This window comes from Panthera pardus, unplaced genomic scaffold (assembly GCF_024362965.1).
Source record: "Panthera pardus isolate Hobbes unplaced genomic scaffold, ASM2436296v1 HiC_scaffold_6, whole genome shotgun sequence".
NCBI lineage: Eukaryota > Metazoa > Chordata > Mammalia > Carnivora > Felidae > Panthera > Panthera pardus.
The window spans coordinates 7,191,868-7,208,260 of record NW_026526991.1 but is presented as its reverse complement, the minus strand read 5'-3'; the positions used below and the strand labels follow the sequence as shown (position 1 = coordinate 7,208,260).

General features: G+C 59.6%; 1 protein-coding gene across 1 annotated transcript in view; it reads left to right on the top strand.

The window, feature by feature from the left end:
* The window catches only part of CELSR1 (cadherin EGF LAG seven-pass G-type receptor 1), a 137,819-nt gene that overhangs the window by 99,108 nt on the left and 22,318 nt on the right, over positions 1-16,393 (top strand). The window contains 10 exon segments of the mRNA XM_053895727.1: positions 4,893-5,078; positions 6,122-6,235; positions 7,108-7,282; positions 8,339-8,480; positions 10,114-10,234; positions 12,015-12,198; positions 12,536-12,637; positions 13,259-13,353; positions 13,845-14,054; positions 15,268-15,451. Coding sequence (XP_053751702.1) covers positions 4,893-5,078; positions 6,122-6,235; positions 7,108-7,282; positions 8,339-8,480; positions 10,114-10,234; positions 12,015-12,198; positions 12,536-12,637; positions 13,259-13,353; positions 13,845-14,054; positions 15,268-15,451 — 1,513 coding nt within the window.

Sequence of the window (16,393 nt, the reverse complement as noted above, 5' to 3'; positions counted from 1 at the left end):
TGCCCGCACCGGCCCGGTGGGGTCCCCAGAGTGAGGAAGAAAGGAAACACGAGCCTGCTTTCCCAGCCAGCCGCACAATCCCGCCATTCATGCCAGGGAAGAGCGCAGGGAATCCGGTGTGCAGCCACGATTCCCCCTGGGGGGATTGATTCCAGCACTTTCTTTTCTTCCATTATTCCTGAGACGGGGGGCGGGGCGCACAGGCCGGCTGGACCCAGCAGCCCAGCTCCTCAGCTGCGAAACTCAGCCAAGGTGTGTTGTAGACAGCGGCTGTGGCCTGCGGGCATTTCGGAACAAGAGGGGGCGCAAGCTGCACCTCCGGGTAGAGATGGGGGGCCCGGGGCTGTGGTGCCGCGTGCAGGTCTGCGCCCCGCGCTCTGCCGGGGCTTTCCTCGAAGTCCCGAACGCTGAGTCTCCTCCCGCGTGTGCTCTCTTTACCTTTTTGCAATTTACTGTGTTGTCTATTTTAAATGTCAGATAAGCAGAGTTCCTAAAAACCTTTTATTTTCATTTGTTTTAATGTTTATTCATTTCTGAAAGAGGGAGAGGACACAAGCGGGTAAGGACCAGACAGAGAGAGGGGGAGACACAGAATCTGAAGCAGGTTCCAGGCTCTGAGCTGTCAGCACAGAGCCCGACGCGGGGCTCGAACCCACGAACCGTGAGATCGTGACCTGAGCTGAGGTCGGACGCTTAGCTGACTGAACCACCCAGGTGCCCCTCCTAAAAACCTTTAAGAAATGGTTTAAACACACCGTATTCGTTAATCTCTGTGCCACAAAGAGCTCTCCCTGCATTTTCCCTGCTCCACAGAGATTTCACTTGGAAAAACAAGGAAAGTTATTGCCGTTTGTGGAAGTCACCCAGCGACCCTGTCAGGCTGCCTTCGTGCCTCTGGCCCAGTGTCCTGGTGGCCGGAGGGAGGGGCTCTCACCCTCGACGCCAGCCTGCGGTTTTACGATATTCGAGGGCCCAGGAGACCCTGCCACCCGGGGAGCCTGGGTACGGGCCTGCTCTCTCTGGGCTCCTGGTGCCTTCTGTCTACAGTGACGGGGGGAACGGGAGGGGAGGTTCTTGAGTAAACCCTCCACCTCCGAGCCCCTCGGCCAGGGGGCCACACCCAGGGATTGTCCCTCTTAGAAAGTCCACTTTCTGACCCTTCTCAGAGCCGATCTGCCTCCTGATGCAGCAGCGGCGTGTGGGACCTGTTCCTCGCCACTGCCCTGGGCCCTGGGGACTGGTCCTTCCGCCCAGTGAGGAGTGGCCTTAGTTCCCAGACAGAGCAGGCTGTGCTGCGGTCAGAAGGTCAGACGTGAGATGGACCCCAAGGAGCGTCCACTCCAATCTCTTTTTGCTCAGCAGAGGCCTAGAGACTCTGGGCTCTGGGCCCCGTGGTTCCCTTGTGCCCCGGGCTCTGTAGTGCCCACAGGACCCCCTCCCATCGCCCCCGTGGGCTATCCACCTGGAAGCACTTGGAAATGGCAGGGGCAGCGGGTGGGGACACGGGCACTGTCCAGCGCCCCCTGCGGGCTCTGTGTCGGAGGTCAGTGTGGGCAGGACCTCGAGGGCTCCCAGTGGACAGGCAGGCCCCAGACTCGCCCACGGATCAGTGAGGACAGGGTGCCAGGGGGCCACGACTAACCCTGTCCGGGCAGGGGGGCTGGGGGCTCAGAGCCCGGACGGAAGCCTCTCTGTCTTCCACCTGCCCGGCTCACCTGCGTCACTGCTCAGCGGCATTTCCAGCGCGGACCCATTCGGGGGTGCTGAAGGGGGTACCTCTGTGCATCCGATAATTTAGCTGTCGCTGTTTCTCCTTAGTAACTCGTGACTTCATAGGTTTCCAGGCAGTCCCAGAAGCTAGGTCCGGGCCAGAACTTGGCAAGCACACTTTTGCCTCAGGATGGCATTTTTCTCTGCGGTTATCTCACTGTGGAACAAATTAAATTGGCTCTTTCGATTCAGGTGATGAATTGGAACTTGTAGGTTGTCCTTTGGCAGCGGGGTCTCCGTAGGAAAGAAGTATGCTTTCAGGAGGAACAACACTGAAAGCCACAGACTCCCGTATTGTTTGAGTAATTACGTTATGGGTAGCTAATCCAAAAATTTAGTTTTTGTTTTTTTTTTTTTGGGGGGGGCCCCTCCCTGTGGAAGGCTGGGTGGTAAGAGTGGTGGCCTTGGGGGGAGTCCTCCAGACCTCAGTGGCCACCCAGAAGGGCGCTCCAGGGCCCGAAGGCCGGTCAGCTGGGCGTTACTGGAACGTTCTGGGTTATTGCCATGTGGTGTGTTTGAACACAGGCCTCCTGCAGACCCTGTAAGCTCTGTGGGGCAGCCGCGTAGGTGTTCCTGGCCTCCGCGGCAGGCCAGACAAGCTACGTAGTCATCCTGCAGCCCAAACAATTTGGGTAATTGCACTCAGGCGCCCTCGCTTCGCCTGCATTGTCAAGGGAGATAACCTGGCCATTGTTGAATGCTGCCCCTCTTAAATCCGGCGACAGACCTGAGGTGGTGAGCAGTTACTGTGCATGGGCCTGGAATTCATTCTGTTGCCTTTGTCTGTAGACATATGTCATTTTTATTGTTGCTCCACTGGCCTCAGGGTTTTGTTGCAAGGAAAGAGCATAGCCAGGGAGATTAAGGACATTGACTTAAACTTCTGTGGACAAATGGAGACAAAGCCGAAAAAGGTAAAAAAGTCCTCTTTATTTCACTCTCGATTAAGACCCAAAACCAAAAGGGGCGCCTGGGTGGCCCAGTCGGTTGCGCGTCCAACTTCGGCTCAGGTCACGACCTCACGGTTTGTGAGTTCGAGCCCCGCATCGGGCTCTGTGCTGACAGCCCAGAGCCTGGAGCCTACTTCGGATTCTGTGTCTCCCTCTCTCTTTGCCCCTCCCTTGCTTGCACTCTCTTTCTTTCTCTCAAAAATAAATAAACATTTATAAAACATGAAAGGAAAATAAACATTAAAAATTTTTTTAAAAAGACTAAAAACCAATATACGTTATTGGTTGCATAATCTTGGTAATCACTTAAAAACATTTTCTGTTTTCCATTATGATTTCTTCTTCGAACCTTGGGTATTTAGAAGTATGTTTCTGGATTAGCAAACAGGTGGCGTATTCTAGTAAATCATTTTGTTGTTGATTTTTGCATAGTTGCAGGTCAGGGAAGGCATGCTGTGTGATTTCAGACCTTTGAAACGTGTAGAGACCTGCTTCGCAGCCCAGCATTTCATCGTTTCTTTGTGTATGTCCCACCTATGCCTTGAAAGAATGTGTGTTCTATAGCTGTGTTCTGTAGTGTCCTATATACATCAAGTGAGTGAAGTTTGTTAATTGTGGCATTCAGACTTTCTATGTCATTGTTGATTTTTGTGTCTGCTCAGTTGCTGAGAGAAGTGAGTTTTAAAAGTTTGCAACCCTCATTATGGATGTCTCTCTTGTTCCTGTTAGTTCTGTCAAGTTTTGCTTTATACATTTTGAGGCTGTGTTGTTAGGTGCATACAAATTTAGAATTGCTTTATTTTCCTGGACAAGTGACTGTGTCATACTATGAAAATTGCCTTATGTCTAGAATTTTTTGTTTGCCTTCATGTCGACTTTGTCTCCCTTTGTCTCACTCTACTTTGTCTCACATTAATGGAGCTACACCAGGTTTCTTTTGGTTGGTGTTTACGTGATGTGTCTTTTTCTAGCCTTTACTTTCAACATTTCTGAATCCTTCTATTTTATGTCTGTCTCTTTTAAGCAGTGCATTCGTAGTTGTTTTTTTTTTTAACCTATTCTCTTACTTGAAGCAGTCTTTGAACACGTGTATCTTAGGTTAGTTGCAGTGCTATTTTCCCATCTCCTTACATGTCTTTCAACATGGTAGCTTCAATCTTGTCTCCCGAAGTGTAACATTTACCTGCAAAAGTAAGAGTCTCATGGTCACCTGAATCTGTCTCCTTGAAAGTTCTCTGATTCCTCAAGTCTGTCCTCGAGTCTGTGTCTGATGATTCTATTTTATGGATCCACCCGGGGCGGCGGGGGCAGGGGTGGTCTGTTTCCATCCATTCTTTCTTGTGTCTCTTGGTTTTCACACACACTGTCTTATCTCCTTGGGTATGTGGTTATTTTTGATCGAGTGCCGAACATCATATTGAAAACACAGATAATTTGATGCCAGAATGGTGGTGTGGCTGTCCCCCGTGTTTGCTTCCGACGGGCACCCCCACATACCTTGGGCGGGTTCCGAATCCCAGGTTCTGTCATCCTAGCCCCAGGAGCCTGGAAAGCTTTGCTCCTCTTTTAGGCTCAGCTGACAACCATCAGCGGAAGGAAACCCTGAGCTCCTTTCTGCAGATTTCCATTTTCTACCTGGTCGTGGCTCTGTAACCCAGCCGTGAGTCACTCAGTACTGCATCTTGTGTTTCTAGGTGTTCTCAGGAAGAGGGTTGGTCCATGAGGGGAAACGAGATCTTGGCGTTAAAGATATTTTCTTAAAACAGGAATGTCTTAGGCCAGTTATTTTACCTATGGCTTTTTTTTTTTTTTTTTCCTTTGGTACGTATATATAAACGTGGTGGCTTGAATCCCATCTCAAAAAGTGGAACATCTGCCTCCACAAATAAGAGCCCAGTAATCATCAGAGTCTGTGACTGTTCCCAGTAATTAAGCCCCACGCGAGTTATCTTACCTGCCCTCTGTCCACATTTGACACTTCTTGCCACAGAAAAAGGCATAGGATCTTGAAGAGTGTTACGGGCAACAAGAAATTACACTGGGCCTACTTTTTAGGTTTATCTGTGGCCCAGTGCCCTGTTTGCACGGCTCTGTTACGTAAGTGACTGCAGAGTATTTTCTGTTCTGCTGTCGTCACATCAGTTGGTAGGTCTGGCTCTCCCTGTCCCACAGATCCTGAACAGCCACGTGCAGTTCGAGGTGTCCCACGGCCCCTCGGACGTGGCATCCATGAGGTTGTCCAGGTCACGCGTGACTGACGGGGCGTGGCACCACCTGTTGATAGAACTGAAGAGCGCCAAGGAAGGCAAAGACATCAAGTACCTGGCGGTCATGACCCTGGATTACGGGATGGACCAGGTGAGTTGGCACCCGTGCCCTCTTTGGAACAGGCACCTTCGCCGGGCCTACGGAGAACCGAGTGACCCCTCCACGTGCCAGGACGTGCCGGAGCCCCGGAGGATTTTGGGGCACACGTTCGGGCCCCCCTGAGTTTGGGTCTCACATCCTGCCTTACGCTGCGGTCACCAGTGTCTGTACCTCCTCCCCCCTGCCAGATGGCCAGCTCCTGGACTCAGGAACTGGACTCCATCCGTCTGTTATCCCATCGTGGTGCCGTCGGCACCCGGCGGCAGTGGTCTCTTTCAGCAGAGCTGACCAGAGTAACGACTGCGGCTTGGTGCTGTGCCTCTGGGGCACACAGATAAATAACACGCGGGCCCTCGCCCTCAGGGTGGGTGGCGCCTGAAGGTGGGTGAGCAGATGAGCCCGGGTGAGCAGAGGGGGCAAGCGACGGGCGAGTGGCATTCAGAGCATGCTTGGTGAACCGCACTGGATTTCTACTGGTGGCGGCTGGTAACCAGAGGCCCTTTTTCTGGGACGTCCGCCCACTTCAGGGGCTGCTTGTGAGTTTTGTGCCCTCGAGGTCTAGGCGCATCTCCCACCTGGCTCTGAGGATAAACAGCTGTTCTGTTCCACCTGCAGCCTTGCAGGGCCTGAGGGTCCAGCAGCGACGTTCTTAGATGCCTGCCGTCCCGCTCGTACTTTGCATTCGCTGCCGTCTTCTAGTTCACTCCAGCATTTTCCTGCAGTGGCTCATCAGCGGTGCCCCTTGTGGAGGGGGGAGGGTTGCCCCTGTCCCCCCGGCTGGCCATCTTGGCTGGGCCGGGCGGGGAGGACGTGTATCCTGTGACCCGGTCCCCACTCCTCTGCCTGTCACACACAGACGGCTGCGTTCTCTCCTGAGAAGGCCGAGCCCGGCTCGCCCCTCTGTTTGGAGGCCCACGTGTCCTCGGGCTGTGGGGAGCTTGCCCAAGTGACCGCGTCGTCAGCCTCTGGGCATGTTCTTCCCAGAAGATGTTTCCGGAATGTGGATGTAGCGCCCCCCCCCCCTCCCGCCGCAGGACACGGTGCAGATCGGGAACCAGCTTCCGGGGTTGAAGATGAGAAGCATCGTCGTGGGCGGCGTGTCCGAGGATAAGGTCTCCGTGCACCGCGGTTTCCGGGGCTGCATACAGGTACGGCAGAGCCGTGGCGCCCGCCCCCCCGTGGGCAGCTCGGGGCCCTTGGTCCGCCCGCTGCCTTTCAGTGAATGAGTCATTCGTCTGATAGCCGACCCAAGCTTAACAGTCCCGCTTCCAGCTTAGACCCGTCCTCCCCGTGGTCCCCTCCGGCCCTCCCCCCGCATCCCCATCACCGCATCACCGTCCGCCACTGCGGCTTTGCCTTCACGTCCTGTGTGGCACGTGCCCCCCGCTGCCTCCCCCGGGCCCCCTACCCCAGGCCCACCTGAACCCGCTCATCCCCCGGAGCAGGTGTCCTAGCAGCAGCCGGAGTGACCTGTCAATCGAGTAGCTCCGCTCGCGTGCCCCTGGCCTCCCGCTGCAGGAAATGAACTCCCGACCTGCCTCCCCTTCACGGCCCCCACCCTCCTCGGTGACCGGGCAGTGCCATCGCTGAGCGCCAACCCCCTCCCCCCCCAAAGCGCCATCCCGCAGCGTGGAACTCGCCGTGTGCGTCCCCACCGCGGTGATGTGCGGGCCGCCCCGCTACCCGGATGCCCCCGGCTCCCACGAGACACCCCCTTTGGCGGCGGCCGCGCTCTCCCGCCGCCCGCATTCGCTCTTCCTTCAGGACACCAGCCACGGAACCGTCGGAACGCGGACTCGCTCTGACTCCGTTTCCGGGCGGCTGGTCTACCCACCTGGCGCCCACGCCTGCCGTGGTTCCACCTCCCTGCCCCCCACGCAGGTCCCAGCTCTGTGCATACGTGAAGGGTTGCTTTTTGACGACCAAGAGAACTTGGGGCCCTCTTACCCCCTGGTTACTTTGGGGGGTTCCCCCCACCCCAAGACACGGGGCTGAATCCGGCTGCCCCTCTTTAACTCAGGGGGTGAGAATGGGCGAGACGTCCACCAACATCGCCACGCTCAACATGAACGACGCCCTCAAGGTCAGGGTGAAGGACGGCTGTGACGTGGAGGACCCCTGCTCCTCCAGCCCCTGTCCCCCGCACAGCCGCTGCCGCGACGCCTGGGACGCCTACTCCTGCGTCTGTGATAAAGGTGGGAGCCCCGCCCACACCCCCCGGCACCCTGCAGCCCCTGAGCAGAGGGCCGCGCTTTGGCCTCGAAAACACACGGAGGAGAGCGGCCTTGGAGCAGCCCCCGACCCGTGTGGGTCTGCGGGGGGCGGAGCCTTGTCACTAAGGAGTGTGCCCTTGCTCTCCTCTTTGTTTATATTTACTTATTTTTGTATTTGCTTTAAATGTTTACCTCTGAGAGAGAGAGAGAGGGAGACTGCGAGTAGGGGCAGAGAGAGAGGGAGACACAGAATCCGAAGCAGGCTCGGGGCTCCGAGCCATCAGCACAGAGCCTGACGCAGGACTCGAACCCACAAATCGTGAGATTGTGACCTGAGCCCAAGTCAGATGGTCAACCGACTGAGCTTCCAGGCACCCCTCTTTTAATTTTTTTTTTTTTTTGAGAGAGAGAGAGAGAGAGAGAGAGAGAGAGTAGGAGAAGGGGCAGAGAGAGAGAGAGGGAGAGAACCTCAAGCAGGGTCTACACTGTCAGCACAGAGCCTGATGCGGGGCTTGAAATCACGAACCATGAGATAGTGACATGAGCCGAAGTCAGACACTTAACTGACTGAGCCTCCCAGGTGCCCCTGTGCCTTCTCTTCTTAAAGTTCGTTCCCACGTCTGGTCCTCACCTGAGGCACAGGGGACACTCCAGGCTTTATCCTCAGGGCACAGGATGAGGGGAGGGAAAGAATTCGGGAACAGCCCACACTGTGGATGATACTCTCAGCCTGAACGTTGAGGTGCTGCCACCCTGCTCCGCTCGTACCCGTCCCCCGTGTGTCCTGGGGAGGCCGGGCCTCCTGCCCTCCTGGGGGGCCCCTTTCTCTGCCCTTCCAAGTCTGACCCACCGGACGTTTGTGTTTCCCGTGACTCCCCCATTTCTCTCGGGGGCATAGCCCGGAGAGTTGGGGGAGCCACGATGGATCGCTTGAGACGTCTTCCCCTGCAGGCCGGGGCACCGGAGGGTGGGCCCGTGATGCCTCGGGCAGATTCTGGCGGGGGGGCGGGGGGGGGTAATGCTGGCCTGTCCCCGCAGGGTACTTTGGAAGGCAGTGCGTGGACGTGTGCCACCTGAATCCCTGCGAGCACGTGTCGGCCTGCGTGCACAGCCCCAGCTCCCCGCGGGGCTACGTGTGCGAGTGTGGACCCAGCCACTACGGGCAGTACTGCGAGAACAAGTAAGACGACCCGCCTGTCGCGTCCAGCGGCTCCTTCTCGTGACGCCTCCCCTCCTCTCTGTCACTTAGCACAAAGATACGGAGGATTCCAGATAACACGGACGTGGTCGTTTGCTTGCTTGTTTTTCAAATTGGGCCAGAAACGAGTAAGAGTTGACCTGGCACCTGGGACGACCCGCGTTTGAGCACGCTCCCACCGCGGGGACATGCAGCGTGACTCACGCGTGTAGAGCCCAGCCGTGCACAAAGCAGGCAGGCACTGGGGCGCGGGGGGCCAGCCCTGCAAGCCGGGAGCAGAGCGTGGCTTTTTGGAGGCCGCGGAAGCCTGGCAGAAGCGTGGCAGGATCAAGCGTGGGTCTCAGAGGGCCCCGGCCGCCGTGTGGAGCGGGATGGGAGCAGGTGAAAGCCGGAGGCAGGGAGGCCGGGAGGCTGATCGTGTCCCCGAGGGCTGGCATTGCAGGGGCAGAGGGCAGCAGAGGCGGGAGGGGGAAGGTGCCCCGCAGCTCGGGGGTCCCCAGACTGTGAGTGCGGATCCGTGAACACCTGACTGGAGCCCCCGGCTCGGCAGTTCTGGCGTGGTTATTTTTATGCCCCTGCTGTGTACACAGTCGGTACTTAATAATTGCTTGCCAGGCGAGTGAGGGAGTATGAGAGGTTCACTGCCGGCTGGGCGGGTGGGTGGACGGAATGCCATTAGCCGAGACGGCGAACACGGGGCGGAACCCGAAGGACGTTTGGTTGGGGAGGTGCGTCCCACAGGTAGGGGGTCTGCGGATGATGCTCCCGTGTGTGGTCAGGGTGGGAGCGGAGGTAGGGTGACAGTGACAGGCAGCGGCCAGAGCCCGGGAGGGGTGAGCGTGGCCTCGTGACCTTCGACGCCACACGTCTCCGGGCCTGCTGGGCTCCCAGGGCACGACTGGGCCTGTGTCGTGATTCTGAACCCACCACTGGCTCCGGCCCATGGCTGCACGGAGCCGACCACGGTTCAGGTCACATCCGTGGAAAGGCAGCTCTGAGCGTCTCCGGGGACGTGGCCAGTGTTTGACTCAGGGCACCCGGGAAGGCATGGATGCCCCGGAATCCCTTACTCAGGATCTGCCCGCCGAGGACCTTTTGCCGATAGGCGCCCCCCCGCCCCCGGGTCCTGCGGAAAGGTTGCCCAGGGCAGTCGGGCTCGGTCTGCTCTGTTGGGGCTGGGGTTGAGAAAGTCTGGCCCGGCAGTGGGGTCACTTGTCACTGAGCCCCCCCGTGAGCCAGGCGTCCTGGGGTGGACACCGATGGGTGCCGTCCCCACGGCTTGGAACGTGGCGAGGTCACGCTGATGGGACGTAAGCCCAGTTTGGGGTACTCGCCTGTTCTTCCGGGTAGAAGAAAAAATAGCGAGCAAACAAATCATTTTAGAAATAAGTTTTGCAGGTAGAAGCCCTCCGGACATGGGGCCCCTGGAGGCTGGGATTCTGAGAGGTCACGGGAGAGTGAGGCTGGGGACGAGCAGGGGGGGATACGGAGGCCACTGCAGGGGGAGGGAGGGGCCCAGAAGCAGGGTAGCTCAGCCTCCCGGCCTGCGACAGTCTTCCTCTGGCTGCAGGAAGGGTTATGCACACCTTCCCTCTCTGGCCTGTTTTCCCCACAGGATCGACCTTCCGTGCCCCAAAGGCTGGTGGGGGAACCCCGTGTGTGGACCTTGCCACTGTGCCGTCGGCAAGGGCTTCGATCCCGACTGCAACAAGACCAACGGACAGTGTCAGTGCAAGGTGAGGCCCGGCCCGCGGGCGGATGGAAGCCACGTCCCCACCGCCACCTTGGGGAGCCAGCCCCGCGGGATGGGCGAGTGCAGGGACGCGTCTGTTTGGACATAGATACACACACCCGTGCGTGCACACACACATCCACCTAGACATACACACACGTGTGCTCAAGCCCTAAGCCCCGGGAAATCGCGACTCACCGATGTCCCCAGTACACCTGGGCTGGTCTTTATCCCTGCGCTGGTTTGGCCCGTGGGAACCCGAGTCCTTGGCCCCACGCCCCGCTGGTAACTGGAAACAGTCTCTGAGAGCCTGGCTCACCCTCGCACCACTGCCATTCTCCTACTTTCCTGGTCTTTTATCAAATTTCCTCTCCGTGATGGCTGTAAGTTTTAATCTGTGAAAAGCTTTGGGGCGCCTGGGGGGCTCAGTCGGTTAAGCGGCCGACGTCGGCTCAGGTCATGATCTCGCAGTCCGTGGGTTCGAGCCCCGCGTTGGGCTCTGTGCTGATGGCTCAGAGTCTGGAGCCTCCTTCCGATTCTGTGTCTCCCTCTCTCTGCCCCTCCCCCGTTCATGCTCTGTCTCTCTGTGTCCCAAAAATAAATAAATGTCTAAAAATATTTTTTGAACTATGAAAAGCTTTGCCTGCACCCCACCTAGGGTGTCTGTCATTCTCCTGCATGGTGCAGTCACCTCGTGGTGCCAGTCAGCCACAGTGCTCTTGGGACAGCCCGTGGGAGACCCCCCCCGCCCCCGGGTGTCCTGGAAAATGCCACACACCTTCAGAATCGTGTCTACACTGCTATGTTGAGCCGCTGGACACTTGAAACCCAGAGGAGAGATCTGCCCCCCTTGATGAAGGTCGCAACTGCCAGGGCGTAGGGTTGTGCCCACCCAGGGAGGGAAATGGCCCTCACAGGTACTCGTGGCCGTTTAACATCAGTAACGTCCCCCGTGCACCATGGTGCTTCCAAAAACCGAACGCTGTCTCCTGAAACGCTTACGTCTGCTCCAGCCGGAGCAGGTCAGGACCGGGCCAACCACATGGAGCCAGACTGGGTGGGTCATCTGTGGGAGGAAGGTGGGGAGGGTATTTGGGGAAAACGTACCTGGGATTTGTTCTCATCAGAAATTACAGAAAATGCACAACAGCATCTGAAAGGTGACGGTGACACCCATCTCCCCTCCGGGGACGACTGCTGACATTCTAGGGCCTTCTCCAAGACGCTAAAACACACACGGTGGGGACAGTTCCACGCTCCTTCCTGACACAGGAGCGCGGACACTGGCCGTGGCTCTGCCCAAGTCACAGCCCCATCCCAGTCTTCAGCGGGAACGCTTGAGTGACCCGGCAAGGGCAGCGTGGCCAGTCAAAGCCTGGATGGGCACAAACCCAGGACTTTGTGATCTGAAGCCCGTGCTGTTGGCCGTCACCCTGACCTGCCCAGTGGTGGACACTAGGTGGCCTTTGGTTTCTCTCAGTTAAAAAAGACGTTGCAAGGGCCATCCTTGTCCTTCAATCTCCATTTGAATCCAGTATTTTCTAGGACAGATAGGCAGACTTCCCACAAGTCTTTGCTAAGAAGTTAGAAAGGTGCTTTCCTGGAGACTGCACCTGCCCGTCCGCCATGGCGGGCGCCCAAGAAGCCCCTGGCGGGGGGATGTGGGTGGAGGGCAGCAGAGAGAGGCCCAGGAGCCGCGCTGTAACATTGACGCGCCCCGGAAGAATCGAGGTGTAGAGCCCATCCGTGTGTGGAGTCCCACGCACGGCTTCTGGCTTTCGCAGGAGAATTACTACAGGCCCCCGGACCAGGATGCCTGCCTGCCGTGCGACTGCTTCCCGCACGGCTCCCACAGCCGTGCCTGCGACATGGACACTGGGCAGTGCGTCTGCAAGTCGGGCGTCATCGGCCGTCAGTGCAACCGCTGCGACAACCCTTTCGCCGAGGTCACCATGCTCGGCTGTGAAGGTCCGAGCTGCCCCTTGAGCCCCGCAGGCCACGTCGCAGGGACAGGCTGCTGGGCGTGTGTGTGCGTGCGTCCACGTGTGCACAGAAGACTCCCGGGGCTTGGGGCGGGTCGGCAGCCTCCCGGCCTGCCTGTGTCCACAGGAGCTTCTAGTGACCTGGCCCTCGCGGAGGGCATGGGTCAGAGCCAGGGCCCCGCCCTCCCGCGTTCTCACGCTGTTGAGGGAAAGTGCAGGGGTCCGGTTCTCGACACGGGTGCAGCATGTGGGGCCCTGTGCACCCTCGCGGCCACGGCCATGGCCACGCCCGGCTGAGTGGCCTTCTTTCCCCCGTCCTCCAGTGATCTACAACGGGTGTCCCAGAGCATTCGAGGCCGGCATCTGGTGGCCGCAGACCAAGTTCGGGCAGCCGGCCGCGGTGCAGTGCCCCAAGGGATCCACGGGTAAGTGCCTTGGCCTGTGGCATCCGTTCCAGGCAGGAAATTGGTCGAGGCACGTGGCTTACGGGAGACTTGGCCAAAGCATGGGAACTCACGGGACGTTCTGCGTTGACGAAATTTTGTTCCCTTAACTGTCAGTGGCGAAAGCTGGAAAGGCTGTGACGCAGACATGAGGGGCATAGTGGCCGGGATCGGGCAGGCTGCGTCGCTGTTCCCGGCGCTGGGTTCTCTGTCATATGGGGGTGGGAGCCGCGTCCGCGCCCCGAGGGGGGTCGGGAGGTCCAGTGAGACCACGCATCAGAGTCGCATTCGCAGCAGGCATGCAGACAGACAGACGGACGCTCGTCATTTGGCAAACGACGGAGCCGATTTCTCTTTTCGTGGACTTGCTCACATGTTGGCTCCTAATCGCTGGGCGGCCCACATGGCCCCTGGCATGAGGGGAGAGAGGTTGGGAGGGCCTCGTGGCCGTGGCACCTGCCGGGCCCCGGCCCCACCCAGGGCTGTGCTTCGCTCCTGGAGTTCACGTCCCCGCTGAACAGACGGGATTTGCGTGCATTCAGGTAAACGAGCGTAATTAACAATTGGAATTTCAGGGTTTCCTCTCTGTTCCCCGTTCCCCAGGGAACGCAGTCCGGCACTGCAGTGGGGAGAAGGGCTGGCTGCCCCCGGACCTCTTCAACTGCACCACCGTCTCCTTTGTGGAGCTCAAAGCCATGGTAGGCCGGGCCTCGGGGGGGGGGGCGGGGGGCATGTACGCAGCGGGGTCAGGAGAGGGGGCAGGTGCGAGGCCTCCGCATCGCCCCAGCCAGGGGCTGGGCATGGCTTGGGCGCATGAGCGCCCGCGTCTGTTCTGGGCACCCACAGCCGGGCGTGGCTGCTCCTCCCGTCGGGTCCAGCCCCTCACCTGGATCTGGAAACGCGGAGTGCCCACATTCCGGTCCCCTGCCCCCGATCTCGCCCGTTTGTCCCCGCGTCTCGCTCTCTGTTCTTCCCTTGGTGGTCTCTTTCCAGCGCCTTTTGGCCTGACAGTCCCTCCTTTCTGGTTCCGTAGTTAACGACCAAAGTTCGTTTTGGGGTTTTGGACTTTTAAAGTCCTCGTCTGACGAGGAAGCTTTTACCGGAAGGGAACAGATTCCTGAGTGACAGGAAGGAGCAAAGCAGCCATGGCAGCTGTGCGGACGTCTCGGGTGCCCCCCCTTCTTTCCAGAATGAGAAGCTGAGTCGTAACGAGACGCAGATGGACGGCGAGCGGTCCCTGTGGCTGGCCAGAGCGCTCCAGAACGCCACACAGCACACGGGCGCGCTCTTCGGCAACGACGTGCGGACGGCCTACCAGCTGCTGGGCCGCGTGCTGCTGCACGAGAGCGGCCAGCAGGGCTTCGAGCTGGCGGCCACGCGGGACGCCCACTTCCACGAGGTGAGGCCGTGGAGCAGGGCGCCCTCGGGGAGGCCCCGCAGGCCGAGGACGCGCCTGGGCCCGGGCGTCCTGCGGGGTGGGCGGGCGGCCGGGGTCTGCCCTCAGCCGTTCAGGGTCGCCGCACCCAGCATCCCCAGGGCAAAACTTCACTTTCCGCGCTGGAGCCGGCACGGGGGCCCGTGAGACCGATGGCAGGTGTTAGGGGCATTTTGGCGAGGGCACGGGCGGGTCACGGTCTTGGTGGTGGGGACAGTCACGGCCGCCGACCACTGACCACTCAGTACCCGCGTTCCGTGTGGTTTAGTGACTCGGCCCCTCACGCCCACATCCCGTGACTTAGCACGGTTACTGACGCATTTTACAAGTAAGGAAACTGAGGCAGAGAGCGCCAAGGGCACGTAGCCTGTAAAGGGGCTCCAGAGTCGGTGCTCCCACCTCGAGGGCCTGCTTTCAAAGGACACGATGTCTCCTACGAAGAACGTCCTGTTTTCTGTTCGAGTAACTGGCCCCTAAGTAACGTTTGCTTAGAGTGGTGGGTGAGGAGACGCTCATTCGTCCCGATGTTTGTAAAGTGCCGGGCGGTGAGCAGTGTCACCCGTGCTTCCTCCGGACTCCTCTCCGGACCTCCCCATCCTGCAGAGCCCCCGGGGATCCTCTTATCCTCACGGAGCCCCCAGGGAACCTCTCCATCCGTAGCAAGGCAGGGCCCCCTTGATTGCATTTCAATCCGAGCCCCAGTTTGGGCCAGTGGAATTTGTTCTTATTTCTGATTCTTTGCAAAAAGAAGTTCCCCTCCTGGTTTTCATCCCAGAGCCCCTATGGACAGCCCGGGTCACCTAAACCCTGAGACGTCGGGGTGGGGGGGTCAGGAGCGTCACCACAGGGTAACCCGCTCTGTGTCCTTGGGCCACATCACTACATGGTCACCAGAGGGGGCGGCGGAGGGGGTGGAGTTCTGATGCAACCGAGGGCCCTCCACGTGCCTTGTCCCCTTGGCGTCGTGGGAGGGACGTGGGGACGCCCTCAGCAGGCTTCTCCGTGACACGTGGCCCCTGCCTCTGACACGGAAAACAGGGAGGATGTCTCCCCATCCCTGAGCCTGGGCCGGCCTGGTCTGGGCGAGCTGGAGGCCTTCCCGAGCCGGCGTGCTCCCGGCCGCGCCCGTTCGGCCCCGCTCACCGCCTGAGCGCCCTCTGTGTGTCTGTCTGAGCAGGACGTGGTCCGCACGGGCAGTGCCCTCCTGGCCCCGGACACCCAGGCCGCGTGGGAGCAGATCCAGCGGGGCGAGGCGGGCGCCGCGCAGCTGCTGAAGCGCTTCGAGGCCTACTTCGGGAACGTGGCGCGAAACATACGCAGGACCTACCTGAGGCCCTTCGTCGTCGTCACCGCCAACATGAGTAAGGGCGCCGGCCGCCCGGGTGCGCGCTGTGCTCCAGGCGTGGCCCCTGCTGGGCCGTCTTTAGGGAAGGGTCACCAGCCGTGTTTCCTCGTCCGCAGAGAGACAGGACCCCCCTCGTCCCGGTGTGTGAACCGGGGAGATGCACACGTCACTCTCGCGCCCAGAGAATCGGGGGCAGCTGAGGTGAAACGCTGCAGGCTGGACCGTGGGGGTCCTTCCAGAACTTGGCTCTGAGGCTGTCTAGGGAAGCGGGTGTGGGGTCTGCCTGCAGGCCCAGCCCTCCGGGCTCAGGCCGGGGGGTGCAGACCCAGGGAAGGACAAGGGGGGGCAGGCTGGCCAGGCACCTGGCGATGGGGGAGCATCTGTCTGCCCTTCCCGAGTCGGGGGCTGAAGGTCAACAGAGCAAATACCTCACGAACTGAGTCACCCCAGCGCCCAGGACGGGCCATTCTGAGGTCCAAGGGTTTAAATGCTTCCTTCATGGGGAGCAAGGCCCCCTCCACACCCACCCAGACAGAGCTGGCAAGCCCCTGGGGGGGGGGGGGCCACCTCCCTACAGGCGGGGGGCCCTCGTCTCTTCTTGCAAACGTTTATTAGCACCGAGGTGGGGGGCACCGGGGCAGCCCTGGGAATTGCTTTATGTATATCCGTCACCGGAAGGGCCTGACTGAGCCTTAACCCAGAAGTGGTGTCCCTGCCATGAACCCTGGGGCTGACCGGGGAGGGGCCCTCGCACCCTCACCAGATGTTCGTGCGGTCTGACCCTTCCCGAGCCCCCGACTCGGCCTGCCCTGTGCTGGGGTGGAGGCGGGCTCGGGACCCCAGCACCACTGGGGGCACGGAAGAAGGGTGAATGTGCTGGGCATTCTTGTGTCTGCCCTGGAGGAGGGGCAGGAGTGGACTCGGGGCGGGAGCCCCCTTGCTTGTGTGGGTGGCTGGC